The sequence below is a fragment of the Scardinius erythrophthalmus genome (genome assembly GCF_964197995.2).
Source record: "Scardinius erythrophthalmus genome assembly, chromosome: 12".
Taxonomy (NCBI): Eukaryota; Metazoa; Chordata; class Actinopteri; order Cypriniformes; family Leuciscidae; genus Scardinius; species Scardinius erythrophthalmus.
In genome coordinates, this window is record NC_138232.1 from 37,544,245 (window position 1) to 37,562,380 (window position 18,136).

General features: G+C 36.8%; 1 protein-coding gene across 2 annotated transcripts; it reads left to right on the plus strand.

Annotated features, from left to right (window-relative positions):
• The first annotated feature begins 69 nt into the window (after nt 1-69).
• On the plus strand, nt 70-16,357 carry nhej1 (nonhomologous end-joining factor 1). Of its 2 annotated transcripts, none has more exons than XM_081380494.1 (8): nt 70-513; nt 1,300-1,493; nt 2,464-2,682; nt 3,553-3,691; nt 3,779-3,837; nt 13,314-13,497; nt 15,407-15,489; nt 16,079-16,357. In XM_081380494.1, the coding sequence occupies exons 2-8, from the start codon at nt 1,326-1,328 to the stop codon at nt 16,163-16,165; spliced, it is 939 nt and encodes a 312-aa protein (XP_081236620.1). In that variant the 5' UTR covers nt 70-513; nt 1,300-1,325; the 3' UTR covers nt 16,166-16,357. The 2 variants fall into 2 exon arrangements, with proteins under 2 accessions (XP_081236620.1, XP_081236621.1); XM_081380495.1 differs by having other exon boundaries at nt 489-550.
• The last annotated feature ends 1,779 nt before the right edge of the window (nt 16,358-18,136 follow it).

Consider the following 18,136-nt stretch of genomic DNA (forward strand, 5'->3'; position numbering starts at 1 on the left):
AGGCATGTTTCTGGATCATTCCAATCAACCAATCAGATTTGAGGGACAAGTTTACCGTTTATTAGGATTACAACCAGAGTTAGGTGGTTCAACTTCTACATCAGTGTAATCATTTCCCTCAGATTTTAGGGATGATGTAGATCTATATATTAAATATAATGGCAAAGTTCAGTCAAGTAGGTAATGCACATAAATTAAAGCATTTGTTTATAATCTTGCTCATAATCACCAACCCTGAAAACATTTGACATACATTTCACTGAAAGAAACTTAACCTTCACCTGAAAGAGAAACCTACTTCCACTTTCTTTGACAGAAAAATCAGAAGAGAGAAGATTATACAAATATGTGGTGTTTCGACCAGAGGTTCTTGATTTCCCACACACACACACACACACACACACACACACACGTACGTTTGAAATGACACGGAACTATTCCTCCCGGAACGTTTTAATCCTTGTTTGTTTTCATGGGGAACGTGCGTCAGTCGAAACGGCCCCCTTGTTGTTGGTGAGTTGATACTGGTCAATTCTTCACCCATTAAAATGTAAAACGCTTTCTAAAATCTACTGATTGTCTATGTGAAAAATGTATTTACCCGCTGTCAGTTGTTTATACATATCAAAGGAAGAGTGACACTACATTACGCAATAGAATCGAAGTGATGCCGATTCAACCATCATACTTGGATTAAACACGTTTAAAGCAGTCTCGATTTGCTTAAGGCTCATCATTAATTCTGACACAAGTGCCACAACTTACTAAGAAAAGCTGAATCAATATGATTTTTTTTATGATTACTGTAGGGGGCTTATTTTAGATTGATAATATATGGTTAGCTACTGTGTATAAACATGTTAAAGTCGACTTGAAACGAAAGTTGAAATTGCTTTTTCTTCACTATTGTGATGTTTTTTCGTGTGAAACGGATTCTTGAACAAGAAAAAACATGTAGGGCGGGACTTGATTTTATCCATCAGGAATTGATTGGATCGTTCTGGTTTGCTATTGGTCAATCTCACGTGAGTGACAAGTAGCCCCGCCCTTGCGCCAGTAAACACTTCATCAGAGAAGAGGAAAGATGTTACTGCACGAGGGAGAGGAAGATATTTTAATTAAAGATTACGAGGGCACATGAATTAAAAAAAATATATGTACATGAATAATGAATTTATAATAAACTTCAATATTCCATAAATAATCAAGAATTGTCCATTTTGAATTCATGGTGACTTTAAAACTATTATATTGTTTATATGATATTTTAAATTTACATGTACAATTTGCCTGAAATAGACTGTATAACGTGTGCTGTGGGGAAAATGGAAGAAGCCCTGTTTGCCCTCCCATGGGTGCCAGTGAATATCGCTGGCTCTGATCTCCTGGCTAAAGCCTGGTTTGGTGACACACAGTACCGGGTTCTGCTGAGTGACCTGAACACTGTGTGGGAAGAAGAAATGAACGCAGACGACATCCAGAGTCGAGCACAGGCAAGAATGTACAACACTGCTGGTAGATCTAGTTGAAGTGCCTTTAATTCAGTACTTAAAAACTTCAGACAATCACACTGTAGCATTATGTCAGTGGTTATCTCTGTTCAACTAAAATCAAAATTTAGAATTGTTATGATGATGCAAAACCCATAAGACTCACTGAAATGTTTTTCAAGTTAAGTCATCTTTATTTATATTGCGCTTCATACAATACAGTTGATTTCAAAGCAATTTTACAGTGTTAAAAAGGTAAATATGGATCAATGATGCAAAACAGACTTAAATTCTACTGTAAAGCAGCTCTAGAGAGACAATAGTGTCATTGTTCAGTTGAAATCAGTTCAGTGTTGATTCAGTTCTGTTCAATAACTGTCTAAAGTTCATCAGTTACATTACCGGTCATAAGTTTGGAATAAGTATGATATTTTTAATGTTTAAAAAATGAAAAAGAAATCTCTTATTCTCACCAAGGCTGCATTTATATTTATGCAATATATATTTATTTAAATTATGAAGTTTATTCCTGTGATCAAAGCTGAATTTTCAGCATCATTACTCCAGTCTTCAGTGTCACATGATCCTTCAGAAATCATTCTAATATGCTGATTTGCTGCCTAATTAGTACCAGTTATTATTAGTACTCAATTATTAATAATATGTCTTATTATTATCAGTGTTGAAAACAGTTTTTGCAGCTTAATGATTTTGTGCAAACTGTGATACAATTTCTTCAGGATTCTTTGATGAATAGAAAGTTCAAAAGAATAGCATTTATTTGAAACTGTAATGTAATATGTCCTCGCTGAATAAAAGTATATATATTTTTTTTTTTCTAAATCTTACTTATGGTAGTGTATTACGGTTTCCACATAAAAAATAGGTAGAAGACTAGAAGAATGATGCTGAAATTTCAGCTTTGCCATCACAGGAATAAATGACATTTTTTTTCTTTTTCTCTGTATGATAGGATCTGAATAAGCGTCTAAGGGCTCCAACTCAGGCTTTTTTCTCTCATCTGTGTTCTGTGGCACGGCCTTCGTTCTCCAGCCAAGAGGATGATCCGATCTCTGCTGCACACGTTGCTCTTGAAAGGCATGGCGAAAATCTAACAGTCAAACTCAAAAGTGAGCTGGCTGGGCTGCCGTTCTACTGGGAGTTCCGCTGCACCACAACACCTGTAGCCGTGGTATGAACCTTCCTTATCTATTGTTATAGCATGGGCTGTCTGAATACTTGATTCTGATTGGCTGGAAGGTGTGCATTAAAGGAATAGTTCACCCAAAAATGAAAATTCTGTCAGTAATCACTCACCCTCATGTCGTTCCAACCCCGAAAGACTTTCGTTCATCTTCAGAACACAAATATATTTTTGATGAAATCTGAGTGCTGGATCACTTCTCCATAGGCTTCTATGGGATCGAAACTGGCCAGCCCAGTTTGCATCAATTTGATCAGGCTTTTATGGCTCATATAGTACAATATATAGAAAACCCCCCACAATTTTTATTCAGAGCCCCAAACTGAGCAAAATATGCAATTTGGTGCAGTTGCTGATATTTATATGACCAAAAAATAAGATGAATTTCTGATTCTGCTTGTACTGTAAATCAATGAGATCTTTATTACAGTATAGCAGACTTCTTGCATAAAATACATTTAAATATCAGTTGTCACTCCCAATAATATGTCTTATTAAGATTATATTTAAATGCTTTGTTTTATGAGTAAAGCATGAGTAATGTAGTTACTTATTGTTGGGTTCAAAACATATAAAGTAATGCAATACAATGATGACTGAGAGATGAACAAATAAATGTTCCTTACATCATTCTTACATTTACTTTATAAAAATCAGTGAAGATTTCACAGTAAAAGACTCATGAACCAAAAAAAAAGTATACATTATTAATCATATGGCAGAGGGAATGTAGTAAATTGTGTACAAAAGTCAAAGTTTTGATCATGTTGATCATTTAGAGGCCATAGAATTGAATTGATCAAATAGTTGGTTAGTTTGTCCAAATAGTTTGTCTGTGTTATCTTGCTTGTGTACCAGGTGTGCAGGCAGCTGGTGCGCCCCCTGCTGGCAGTGAGTAGAGTCCTGCAGCGGCAAGTGGAGGATCTGGCTGTTCTTCTGGCTCGGAAGGATGCTGAGATCCAGGACTATCAGGAGAACGGAGCTGTCCTGAGTAGAGGTAACCATCGCATTTGCTGTTGTGATGCATATTCTCTTGTGTCTGTTTTTAGCTCGCTGACGCTCATCTGAAACTCTGCCCTCACAGCCAGACTACAAACAGAGCCGTTTGACGTGCACCAGTACAGGGAGAACTTCTTCACACAGGTGCGAAGCACTTTTACATTCAGTCTCCTGCTAAATTTAGTCAGTCAGAACTAGCACGCATGTGACACCATGATTGCTCAGTTACACCTATATGTAGTGAACCAGGGCACTGTGCTGCTTCTAAGGTTTGTTACGGGAGAGGGAAAAGCGAGAGCTAGACAGGAAGAGAGAGTGGATCTCTGTTGGACTCAGAGCTGAGGGTCACCACACACACACACATTCATACATACAAACAGTGTATAATTAGGCTGTAGTTTGGTTTGTTGAACTCAAAGAGTGTTTGCAGTGACAGCTCTGATGTAGCATTGCCTCACACTGAACTGTCTATTGACTGGATGGTGTTTCATTTCTTTTCCCCATAGATGTGCGTGTGTGTGTGTGTGTGTGTGTGTGTGTGTGTGTGTGTGTGTGTGTTTGAGAATTTCCTGTTTTTTTGGTGATGTGTGTGATTAGGACTGGGCCATATGATCGAGATATGGACCCTTATGCCATGGTAGATGTACAGGGGGATCCAAAAGTCTGAGACCATGCACTTTTGAAAATGTTGCTATTTTTCAAATTAGATTATTTTTTTAATTGCAAAATATATTATCAGTTTACAGTTTGAATGAAAAATTGTATTTAAAAGTTTAGTGTTTCATATGACTTGAGAATGATCCAAAGACGGATCTGTGCTTTAATGGAAGCAATAAATTCTGACCATTTGTACTACAAAGCAGGGTTATTATAATTAACAAAAAAGCTAATACCGTAAAACATTTCTGTTAGTTGAAATAAAATAAACTCTAAACTGCAATAAAATAAAACAAATAATTATTAACTTATTTTATTTCAGCAAGTTGCCAAAGCAACATTTCACATTTTCTTTTTGTTTAACTTTATGTATTAAAATAACTAAAACCAAAAATGAATCAACTATATAGACATATTTAAAAATGAAAAATAAATAGAACATATTTATTCATTTTTTTCATTGAATATTCAGCAATACAGTAGACATACACTCTTAGAAAAGAAAGTTCAGTGGAGTTCTATATAGAACCCTAGGGTTCTTGACTTTGTCAAAAAGGTTCTACATAAGCATAAATGTCTTAAATGACTGCATACTTTCATATTTAATGGGTTATTTCATTTTATTCTAGTGATAAAGTATGTTGACATGCTGCTTAATTCATAAAATAATTCAAATGAATTAAACTAAAGTTAATTAAAACTAAATCCATAAAATGGAACCCTAAAGAGTTCTATATATGAAGCGCCTGCCGGAACCTTTTAAGGCTCAATAATAGAACCTTTTCTTTCATATAGAACTACTCATAGCAGGGTTTTGGTCACACCACCATCCCTGAGCAAAATTTGCCAGTATATCACGCTTCTGACCACTCTTCCTTACGGTCATTACAAACACACTGACCACAGTGGGAGGAGCCAAACCCTGCAGCCATATATTTGTGTTTATGGGCTACTTTTTGGTCTCTTGATGAGTAATGTTCATGTGGCTGAATCACTGAGTTTTTTATTGGATTCAGCCATGAGCTTTGATTTCAGTGCTGGCAGTCGTGTTTTCTGCCTGAGGCGAGTCCTTTGATAGGCGTGTGTTTGATCTCAGTCCGTGTGTATGTGCGAATCTACCGGTATTTCTCACTGGCCCGGTGAATGTGCAGTCAGATATGTGTGGCTTGACTTGGTGGTGTGAGAAAAGGATATGAGTCTACTCACCCACTCACTGTACTGTAGCAAACACTGAGATATAGTCGCCCCTTAAACTGGTGCCATCCACAAAGGAAATTCATAATTTTATTCAGCAAGGACACGTTAAATTGATCAAAAGTACCAGTAAAGACATGAATAATTTTAGTAAATATTGTTCTTTTGAACTGCCTATTAATTAAATCATTCAGAAAAAATATATAATGTAGAGCTGCACGATTTTTGATGATTGAGAATCACGATCATGACAAAATGTTAATTGCTTCAGTTTATTTAAACGTGTCAAATTCATTTGAATAAATTATAAAATAAAAAAAGGACTTGTTTCATTACTGGATGAATCTGCGTTTTGAACAAATCTCTTGAATGAATGATTGACAAATAGATGTTTTACCAGTCACTTGTTGCCACCTACTGGTGTAACGATGTAATTGATACAATCTTTTTTTGAAGCATCAAGTTACTTTTTAAACACTTAAAAAGCTGTTTCTCCTATATGTGTCATGCTCTCTCTGGGTCAGTGGCGGCACAAACACAGATTTTAATGTTCCCTGTGATTGTACTTGTCAAATAGCCGAATCGTTGTCATTTAGGAATAATATCGTGGGTGTTTGAATCGAGATTGCGATCTTTAAAAATTAATCGTGCAGCTCTAGTATCATGGTTTCCACACAAATATTAAGCAGCAAAACCTTTTTTTTAACATTGATAATGATAATATTTCTTGATTTCTGAAGGATCATGTGACATGATGGATGCTGGAATTTTTTTTTTTTTTGACATCACATGAATAAATTACATTTTATAATATATTTTAAGTTAGAAAACTGTAATAATGTAATAATATTTCACAATATTACTGTTTTTACTGTATTTTGATGAAATAATTGCAGTCTTGGTGAGTAAAATACTTTTAAAAGTCTTGCCGATCCCAGACTTTTGAAAGGTAGATTATCATACTAGTGTTTTTATGTCATAATTTACACTGCATACAAATTCTGCACATGGAAGCCATTATTTTCTATCGCAGAAATACTTGTTGTGTCTATTGAAATGTGAGCTTGCACGTTATTTGATTTTTTTGGACATATCGAAGTCATTTGACTGCTGCTGTCTCGCAATACAATGGGAAATTCCACTCCACACTGAAGAATCATTTAAGACCCAAGTCAGAATTAAAATGAAGGCGTGTTTGGAAAAATGTCTCACTGAAATGCCAAACAAACATAGCGAGCCTCTGGAAAAATGGAGTCCGTTCTTGAGATTCCTGATCGGCAGAAGCCTGGTTGAGAGTGTGTGTTTGATGGATGGATGGATAGGCCTGTTTGAAATGCTGTCTTTTGGCGGTCGAAACTTAAGCGAAGACATGATCCCATGAGTTTGTGAAGTTGAGTTTGAAAGACTGCGGATGTCTACCTTAGACCGGTGACGCATGCTCAGGTTCTTGAGGGGAGAGAAGAGTGTGAACGTTTACTTTGTGTTTTCAGTAGGCGTGTGTACCTTGCTTGATTAACACAAAGACTTGTTTTAGGGTCCGTATTAGTGAATGTGCTGTCCTCTTTGCAGCTCTTTTCGGGTTGAATACATTTCTGTTTTAATGTGTTTCAGTGACGCCAACTGTTGTTTTTTTAGGGTTGAAGCATAAAAAAAGAAAATTTGACCGGGTGAGTTGAGAAACCAGTTTTGGTTTGGCACTGATGGAGTGACCCTTCCCAATGCCACACCGACTCATCCAGCTTACTGAACCTAAAGACCAGCAAAACACCTCAAACCATCATGTGTCTGAGACATATAATATAGATGACCTACCGTTCAAGAGATTGGAGTCTCTTCTGCTCACCAAGGCTGCATTTATTTGACCAAAAATACAGTAAAAACAGTAACATTGTAAAAAAAAAAAAAAAAAATGAACTGAAAATAACATAATTTGTGTCACATGATTCTTCAGAAATCATTCCGATATGATGATTTGCTCAAGAAACATTTCCTATTCTTATATCATGTTGAAGCAGTTTTTGCTGCTTAATGTTTTTCTGGAAACCCTGATGCATTTTTTATGATTTTTTGGACCATTGCTTCTATCATCTGTCAAGTAAACTTTTACTTGACAGATGATACTTTTATAAAGTCTGATCACTAAGGCGTTAATTAACAACTTGATATCATCAGCACTGGGACTGCAAGATAAATAACACAAGAACGAGGAATTTAAGCCTTCTGTGATTTCGAAATGTTGAAAAATAAGTTTCCCATTGTCTTTACAAGATACTTCATGTGTCATGGTATGTAGGTTTCTTTAGATTATTTTTAGCAAATCATAAATGATGTTCATTCTTATCAGAATGTAAACGTGAGAGGTGTGTAGTATCGCTCTATCTATGTACACCACCATTACATTAAATTGATCAAACGTGACAGTAAGGACATTTATAATAAGTGCTGTTCTTTTGAGCTCAAAGAATCTTGAAAAGAATGTGCCATTTTTTCCACAAAAATATTAAGCAGCACAACTGTTTTCAGCATATTAGAATGATTTATCAAGGATCATGTGACATTGAAGACTGGAGTAATGATGCTGAAAATGAATTATTTAAAAATGTATATGAATACATGAATAAAACATAATTATAAATTAAAAAGGTAACCAGACAGTTGACGGTAGCCACTGACTTCAATAGTCAGTGAAACTGTCTGGTTACCAACAGTCTTTAAATGATCATCTTTTGTGTTCAACAGAAGAAAGAAATTCATACAGATTGGAACAGCATGAGGGTGAGCAAATGATGACAACATTTTCATTTTTGGGTGAACTATCCCTTTAAAGGTTCTTTACTGAACCATGAATGCCTTTATTTTTAAGACTGTAGTATGAATTTAGCAGGATTTGGGTGGAGTTTTTATTTTGGTAAAGTTGGGGGAAACATGTACCCCATTACTCCCACACTCTGGTGTGAGTGTGTGTTTTATTGTTAGACACTAGGATCTGTCAGGTGTCCATGCCTTAATTCCAGCTGAGGCTCAAGACGTCTCCCTGTAACTGAAGCTTTTTGGCTCCTGGCCTTTATAATCGCCCCAATCTGATAACCATGAAACCCATTTGGGACCGCTTGAAGAGGTCAGATGTCTCTGGTTCTGTTATTCCTTCTCCCTCCGTAACTCTGCTCCAGTTTTCCACAGGGTGAGCTCTGATCTGTAATTAGGTAGCTGTAGCTGGGCTGTGGTTTACTCTGCTTACTTTGAACCCCTGAGAAGAGCTGCCCTGCCAGCCAGAACAAGAGTAACATCCCGTCAAACACGAGGCCCTCTTGTAAATGTAATCGATGGAAACGTCATAGAAAATGCAAAAATGCATAGCAAAAAGAGATAACAACTTCTGGAGGAAGTGTAGAGGTGCTTTCCCATGGAAAAGTTGTTATCATGATAGCCTAACCCTAACCAATGGTCATCAAGCTGTTGCTATGTGGTATTTGGTTGGTGTGTTGCTAAGCAGTTGCTAGGGTGTTCTGGGCGGTTGCTTACTCGCCCAAGATAAAAAAAATATGGCTCAGACCCTCATATATTTTTCATCTGTGGGAGTTTTTACCTGTTTTATTGTCTGCCCATGCTGTGAAAATTGTCCAGTCATGTAGAAAAGTAAACACACCTCTCCTCAACAAGCCATATTATTTGTAAATAGTTTGTTTAAATCCCTAATCTAAGTATGATAATAATGTGATGTGTGTCTTAGTACACACCACTAATAAAGAAAACTAGGGAGTGTGAGACAGAGGGTGAACTGAGAGAAAGAGGTAATAGATATTTTTAGGAGGAGGGGTTTGACTGAATGAGAGTGAGGACAGATTTATAGACGACTATAAAATGAAGCTCTTCTCTGGGTTTAATGCATGATGCCCGTTTAAGACTTCACCTGCCTGTATTTGTTTCCCTATAGAGAGTGCGTGCGTGTGTGTGTGTGTTGCTTTATTTTGGCTCAAAATCAGGTAATAAAGGAAAACGTGCTCAGTTTCTTCCTCAATTTACTGTTACAGGTTTTGGGCTGGCAATTATTTTTGTTCAGTTACTGTATATATATTTAAATGAAACCCTGTCAAGGATAGGTCTGGGTGTTTTTTTTTTATATCATCAATTTTTGATACCATTAAAATTTCAAAATCACATAAAACAAAAAACTCATGCTTACTGAAGACAAGTAAAATGACAGTGATTACAAGCAATAGGACAACAAACTTCAAAAGAAATAAAAAATACTAGCCTAAAGTAATAAACGAGACAAAAGGGATTCAGTCAAAAGCATCGAGAGATTTTCTCTTTTTTGTTGTTTGATTAACATTAATGACAGATGACAGCAGGTTTACTAGGCGCACTGTCACTTTAAGACTGGATCACTGAACAGCTCCAATATACTGTTACACATGTGTTTTCTTTCGCAACTGTTTACATTCACTTAAAGTAGTCAATAATTGTATCCTTTAAAACTCATCCTTGATCACCAAAATGCCATATTTAAAAGTTTTTTCCTTGAAAATAAAAATTTCTTCATGCCTTAAAATAGCTTGAATGTAACTCTACACCCCTGCCTAATTTAGTATACGCTGCTCTATGAATATGCAAATTAGCCCTGCCTCCACTCACTCACGGCAGCTCAGAGATGACCCAAACATAAAAGCTTGACTTTCACCACAGGGGAGCTTTAAGACATGACTGTGTTTATGAGGATACTTGCAAAGACGGGCATTTTGACACGCAAGTTTGTGCATTTAAACGTTAAAGCCCAATTAGGCAGCAAAAATAACTCAGTACTTCAGTACTCACGCGCTGTATGAGCAGCGGCTTCATGTGTGCGCATCTCTCAGACAGCGTTCAGAAACCATCTCGCATATAGCGAAATTAGTTCTATTGCGCAGCTTATTGCGTTTCAAAGGTTTAAAATCGCTTACTTTTAAACCACAATGCTTAAAAACACAGGCTAACGATAAGCTTTCGTGACCACGCAGCACAGCAACGTCATGTAAGCATTACTGCGAAAGAGATGATAGTCTCTACCGGTTGACAAATTTCTACTGGTTAATCGTGTCTACCGGTATATTGCCCGCCCCTACTACTTTGTAAAATAAAATGCTGAAAATTCTGCTTTGCCATCACAGGAATACATTACATTTTCAAGTATTTTCAAATAGAAAACAGTTCTTTTAAATTGTAATAATATTTCAAAATATTACTGTTTTTATTGTATTTTTGATCAAATATAGTGAACATAAGAAAATGTTACCAACCTCAAACTTTTGAACAGTAGTGTATGTGCTTGTTATTAACAATAATATTAGTTGAGAACAATAATCTTACAAATCTTTTGTGGTGTTTTTGTAAGGCTCTCTCATAACAGCTAATAAGAATTCTGCGGCTGATGTCAAATTCAAAATAAAATGGCACTGATCTGTCTTTGAGTAGGGTGTACCAACCAAACGCACATATATGAGATTGTAAAAATATAACAGAATAGATAGTGTGAGATAATATTGTTTCTTTATGTTCGGACATGAAATAAGTATGGAAGTATGCAAGGCTGAAACCCCTACAGAATTTATTAAATGTATGAACCTAAAGGTTAAGTAATTGTGAGATTTAAGGTTAAGTCGCAATGTTATTAAGTAGTAGTATGTCTCAATATCGTACTACATACTACTTGCCCTTCACTAGCTAAGTGCTGAACTCAAAACAAGAATTGGGACACTCCATTAGAATCTGTTGGTTTAGAGCTCTTCCACAAACCACTAAAAACCAGCCAATGCTGGTAATTAAATTTGTTCTATAGTTTGCTCAAATCTCTAATCGAACTATGATAATAATGTGATGTTTTTCTTAGTATACACCACTTATGAAGAAAACGTAGGAGTGTTAGACAGAGGGTGAACTGAGAGAAAGAGGTAATATACATTTTTAGGAGGAGGGGTTTGACTGAATGACTATCAAGTATATACTTGCCCTTCCACAAAACAAGAATTGGGACACTCTCTGAAATCTTCCATTAGAATCTATTGGTTTAGAGTTCTTCCACAAACTAGCCAGTGTTGTTTACCAGCTATGAATAGGTGTATCAACATGATGCACTAACACATGAACCGCTTTTTCCTGACACTTCCCTGCTTTGACGCACACAGATGATGGAGTTTGTGGAAATGATCTGGCCTGGTATCGGCGTGATTGTGTAGCTTTCATATTTCAGTTTTACCTATGCTTTTTTCTGAAACAAAAAACTTAATTGATCAATTGATTTGAGAAGAAGAAGAAAAAATGAAAAGATCAGGAGAGGAGAAACGATTTAAGGGGAGGCAGGAAGTGCACACTCATGAACTGTGGCTTCTCTCCTCACATTGCCCTCTCTGTCCCCAAAGAGGAACTCAAAGCATTCATTTATTTTTATGATATTTCAACAAACAAATAATAAAAATAAATCAATGTAAACCCCAAACGTCTACACGTATATTTAGGGGCCCTTCATTCATCTAGTGGTCGCCAATCTCACCAGGTCAATATTTGGCGAGCTAATTTTGAGAATTTGTCCTCTGTGTTTGGGGAATGTGTGAATGCAGTCATCTTTACCATTACCCTGTTAAACTCTTTTTTTCATTTGCATATTTGACATATCATGACAATTAAGAACAGTTCACTCCCAAATTCTCATTATCATAATGCATACTTTTAAGGTATTTAAAAAAAAAAATTTCCTCAGGCAAAATATAATTTAAATTCTTTACTGAGATAAAGCATTAGTGTTTGACTATTCATGTGATCTCAACATGGTGGCCACATTTACATAGAGTAAAACAGCTTCTTTCAGGCAAATTATATGACTGGGTTCATCTTATGTTTCAGATTTTATATATATATATATAAATGATTATTATTCATTTGTTTTGGTATAGTTTTTTTTTATTAAATATTTTCTGCATTTTGTAAATTATTGTAAAATATAGATATGTGACAAGATTTAAAAGAAAAAAGAAATGAATACCTTTGACAACAAGTGATAGAAATCTTTTGTAACATTATAAAATGTCTGGACTATTTCAAATAGATGGATTGAACTTTCCATTCATCAAAGAATCCTGAAACATGTATTACGGTTTCCACAAAAGTATTTAGTAGCAAAAACACAGTTTTCTACATTGATAATAATAAGAACTATTGTAAATAATTGAGAACCAATAATAATTGATAAAATAATTGACAAAATCATCATATTAGAATGATTTCTGAAGGATCATGTGACACTGAAGACTGAAAATTCAGCTTTGATCACAGGAATAAATGACATTTAAGAAACAGTTTTGTTGGTTTTAGAAGTCTGTTACACACACTACAATTTCATATCCATATATACACAAATATCTACATATCCCCTTTTCAGAAGTAATTTTCCATTAAAAAAAGTGTTTTATTTTTTTTGACTGAATGAGAGTGAGGACAGATTTATAGAAGACTATAAAATGAAGCTCTTCTCTGGGTTTAATGCATGATGCCCGTTTAAGACTTCACCTGCCTTTATTTGTTTCCATATAGAGAGTGTGTGTGTGTGTGTGTGTGTGTGTGTGTGTGTGTGTGTGTGTGTGTGTGTGTGTGTGTGTGTTGCTTTATTTTGGCTCAAAATCAGGTAATAAAGAAAAACATGAAAGAAAAAAACCCTCTATGGAGACTAATAAGTAATTGAAATTGAATGTCTTCTCTTTATGGTTTGGTCATTCTTTCTCTTTTTTTTGGTCTCTTAGATTGTTCCACAGATTGGTGTGACGCTGGACAGTTTGGGCTTTGACTCCGAGATGCAGGCCCTGTACATGGCCGTGAGCTCGGGGGAAACGGGTCGGAAACGTAAACGCTCTCCTCACAGCAGCCCTGCAGCAGAAGACAAGCACGTCTCTGAACATCACGCACCTGATCCCCTACAAATCACAGGTTCGCAGACACTGAGCACAAAAGCAATCATTCCAAACCCATATGTCTGTCTCCTCTGTGGAACACAAATGGAAATGAATTGCAGAATGTCCTGGCTGCGCTTTTCCTTAAAGGGAGTGTGGAATGGGAGTTGTTACGCTTCAACATTACCCACAGAGAATTGGCACCTGTTGACATGTAAGGTGAAGTTTAACTTTAGTGGTATCAAATATCATTGGCTGTTGCTGTGTCTAGTGACCAGACATTATGGAGGCAAACCAGGGTTAGGTGCTTCTACATCAGTGTTATTCACCTATCATTCCCCTCTGATTTTAGGGCTGAGTTATGGGTAGTGTTAGGTTTAGGGGTAGGGATAGGGTTAGGACTACATTTTCAGATGGGAAAGTTTTTCCAGATTCAACAAAATATGTTGACCCAGGACAATGTCTTACCTGGCAAAATCACAGTGACTGGTTAATCTTCAAAACACAAATTAATGTTTTTAATGACACCTGAGATGTTTCTGTCTCTCCATTGAAAGTCCAGGTAACCAAAACTTAGACAAAAAGGTCATTAAGGAATCGTAAAACCAAGCCATATTTCCCCACAGGTTACTGCTTGTCATATCTCTTCACTAGAGAAATGACTGGTTTATGATGAACAGATATTTACATCTAAACAATGATCGACTTGCATACATGGAGCACATCACATATGGCAAGCACAGAATCTCAAACATGCCAATTGTGGCAGGCGTTATTTTTGGTGTTTCAATGATGCTTAAAGGGGCTAAGAATTTTCATGTATTAATCGGTTTTTGCATTGCCAATGTTCAACAGCTTAAAAAACGAGACCTTCACCGACTTCCTTGGTGTGGTATCTGTCAGGAGTTAATAAGCAATAAAGCACACGAGACAGGAGTAGCGAACTTCATCCATCTTATTTACTCATTCACTTCCATTCTCCACACACATAACGCCATTCAGACTTCCTTTTTCAAAATAGTAGTCCACAATATAATATACTTATGAATAAAACCCTGGGTTGTCTATGAGAGCCTGAAACTGATTTTTATGTGAAGGACTCGGGCCAGATTCACTGGGAAATGGCAAAGGATGTAATGGTTATTCACGCTCCTAAGAGCCTTTCTTCCTTTCTATGACACACAAAATGCTTATACAATATTCAGGATAATTGTAATGTATGTGTCATGCAAAGTAAAGGGATTCAATCAAACTATAGTCTCACATAACCAGATCTATGTAGTCTATAGTCTCAGATATACTTTATAATCAAATTATAACTGTAATTTTAATTGCCTCATCTTCGACATGATGCCGGTGAATTGCAGAGCTGGTGTAAACATCCACATCGCTATGAGCAGATGCTTTCTTAACTCCTGTTTTCTCACCGCTGTTACTTTTGTCATGTGTTCATTCGGTTATTGAGGAAAGTGCACAGCACATATTTACACATTCATCTAACTGTCGCTTTCCTTAGCGTGGACGGGATGTTCATAACAGTATATCGATACAAAGGTATTTCCAACTTTTTTTACTTCCAAGCAAAAACGAAAAAGAACTCCGCCGTGAGTATAACCCGTATTGAATCGCGTTCAGTCTCTTGTGCGTTACGTGTGCGAGCAGAGGCAATATGTTGCTGTCTGCACTGCAGTTTACTTAACGGCCACTAGTGTCGCTAATAACAAGGGTTTCTTAATTCTACATATAACATTGTTAAATTACGGTTGCTCACACAAATTCACACAATCAGAATTTGTTTGGCACACTTTTATGCTACTTTTTTGTGTAATTTTGGAGCCTTTTGTCTCCTTTTGTGTTCCACAGATGAAAGGTTATATTGGTTTGGAACAACACGAGGGTGAATAAATGATGACAGTGGTGTTTGTCTTGTTTGCTGTGCTGTGCAGGTGTGGCGTCTTCACTGGCTTCTCAAGAACAGAATAATGTCAAAGGATCATCAGGAAGACCTCTGGTGCCAGATAGTAAACAGGTTTGGTCTTTTCCTTCTGCCATGTGCTAGTTGCTTCTATCGTTATACTTATTCTTGCCAAAATTTAACAAAATAAATATTCAATTCATTCTTTCGGAGAACCGTTGTGCCATGAATCCTGTGCTTCAGAGAACATGTTAGTGGCTCCTAACTTGTTCAACTCCTCATTGTACAGTGAACCCAGCATTGCTGAGCCTTAGGCTGGTAAAGTTTGACCACTATGTTTGTTATTAGAGGCTCTGGAAGTTCAACAAAAAAGGCCTGTGTTCTTCAGGACAACTTTAACGCTAATCTGAACGGGCTTCAAAATGTTACTCCCCTTGATATGATTAAAGTAAAATTCTGGGTTAAATGTACAAAAATGCACCTACAATGGATGTCTATGGGGCAGCCATTGCATGCTTTCCCCCTAGACTTGCATTTAACTGCCAACTGTCAATGATTTTTTTGGATTCACGAATTGAGCTACAAGTCAAAATCATTTCCTGCGGTAATTAACAGGAATGCTAGAGATTAAAGTTGAAATTATTAGCGGTTTCCCTGAATATTCCTTCAAGGGAACTAAAACCAATTCTGATGATTCCTTCAGACTGTTCCTTCGACTGCTGCTGCTGGTCCTGAGGAACGTTCCACCTCACGGATGAAGAAGAAGAAAGCAGTTGGGCTTTTTCGGTGACAATTCATGCCTCTGAATCAAATGGCACCACATATGGACACTTTTATTTTCTGAATTCTTTTATTAGAATTTTTATTCTTCTTAGGTTGGATTTGTAATTGATTTTGGACATTTTAATGTTGGTTTTTATTCTGTATGCCCATCTTAATGTTTTTGTGTATTAAAAGTACTGAATAAAATATTGCTTTCCTTAATACAAGCTCTCTAGGTCAATTGGTATAGGGTTCATATACTCTCAGCCTCAGATGTCACTTCCACAAAATGGAAGAAGAAAGTCATCGTGTTTACTATCGTGACAATGAGTGCTTATCAGGTTCACCTAAATGCTGGATTTTCAAAAGTATTGAAGTTCACGGCATAGAGTCTTTAAAAGACGTCCAAGAGTTTTGCCACTTTGTTATTGTAGGGACCTCGACTTTACATTTTCACGCCCCTAAACGTGATGCTGAACAAAACGAACTGTGATTGGTCAGGCAGCCTTTTGGGCGGGCCTTGGCCAATGAAAGCTGCTATGGAGTCCAGACCTTCTGTCCTAAGTCTTAAAGGGTTAGTTCACCCAAAAATGAAAATTCTGTCAGTAATTACTCACCCTCATGTTGTTCCAACCGCGTAAGACCTTCGTTCATCTTCGGAACACAAATTAAGATATTTTTGATGAAATCTGAGCCATGTCTCAGGCTGCTGTGTGACCGAAACTTGCTGGCCCAGAAAAGTTATTAAAAAGATCGTTAATATAGTCCAAGTAACTCCAGTGGCTCAATCTTAAGTATATCAAGCGACGAGAATACTTTTTGTGCGCAAAAACAAACAAAAATAACGACATTATTCCACTTTTCATTTCCTTCTCTCTGGGCCTCGTAGTGTTTTTTCTGTGTTGCACGTCATCACGCAACACACACATGACCGGCGTCGGCCAATAGTGAGCCTACGTGGTGACGTGTAACACAGACGCGCTGCGCAAAAACACTACGCCAACCAACTAGAGGTCCAGAGAGAAGGAAATGAAAAGTGGAATAAAGTCGTTATTTTTGTTTGTTTTTGCGCACAAAAAGTATTCTCGTCGCTTGATATACTTAAGATTGAGCCACTGGAGTCACTTGGACTATATTAACGATCTCTTTAATAACTTTTCTGGGCCAGCAAGTTTCGGTCACATAGCAGCCTATGGAGGAGTGAGACATGGCTCAGATTTCATCAAAAATATCTTAATTTGTGTTTCGAAGATGAACGAAGGTCTTACGCATTTGGAACAACATGAGGGTGAGTAATTACTGACAGAATTTTCATTTTTGGGTGAACTAACCCTTTAAGGTCTGGCTACGTGAGACTAGGGTTGATGTCAGCAGCAGATTAAATATGTACTTTTTTTTTTGTAAAAAATTTTTTTGTAAATTGCGAGTTCAAATATGAGTGGCTACTTTAATGCAGCAGAAAGTCAAGATACACAGGTTTTTATCAGTCTGTTGAGGGGAACAACATTGGCTACGTTTACATGCACAACTTTTGTTTCAGTCGGACTGAAATCATTCAGATTGATGAATCTGAATGTAGTGTTTACATGAACGCTAAACGTGATCGGGTTGATGTTTTTCGGTTTTCAATCCGATCAAGTTTTTACATGTCCTCTCGATCGGATTAGAAGAGGAATAAACCACCCCTTTCAGTCCGATCGAAATTTCATTCGGATCGAGCTCAGTCCGATCGATTAAGGCGTTTACTTGAAGGCATTTCAGACCGATTGAGTCGTCAATACGATTACTAATGGATTATTTGGTTGCATGTGAACGTAGCCATTGTGTTTTACAGTGTGCCGACTGCTACAACTAGTGCTTCTAAGAAAGAAGACAAGACAAGAAAGTCAATGGATTTGACAAAGTTTGTGGCTTTAGATGTTTAGTTCGAGGTACTTACTAGGAAGTAAATGGGATTTCCTTGAGCACAAATGTACTGTATGTTCTGCTTCATTTTCCG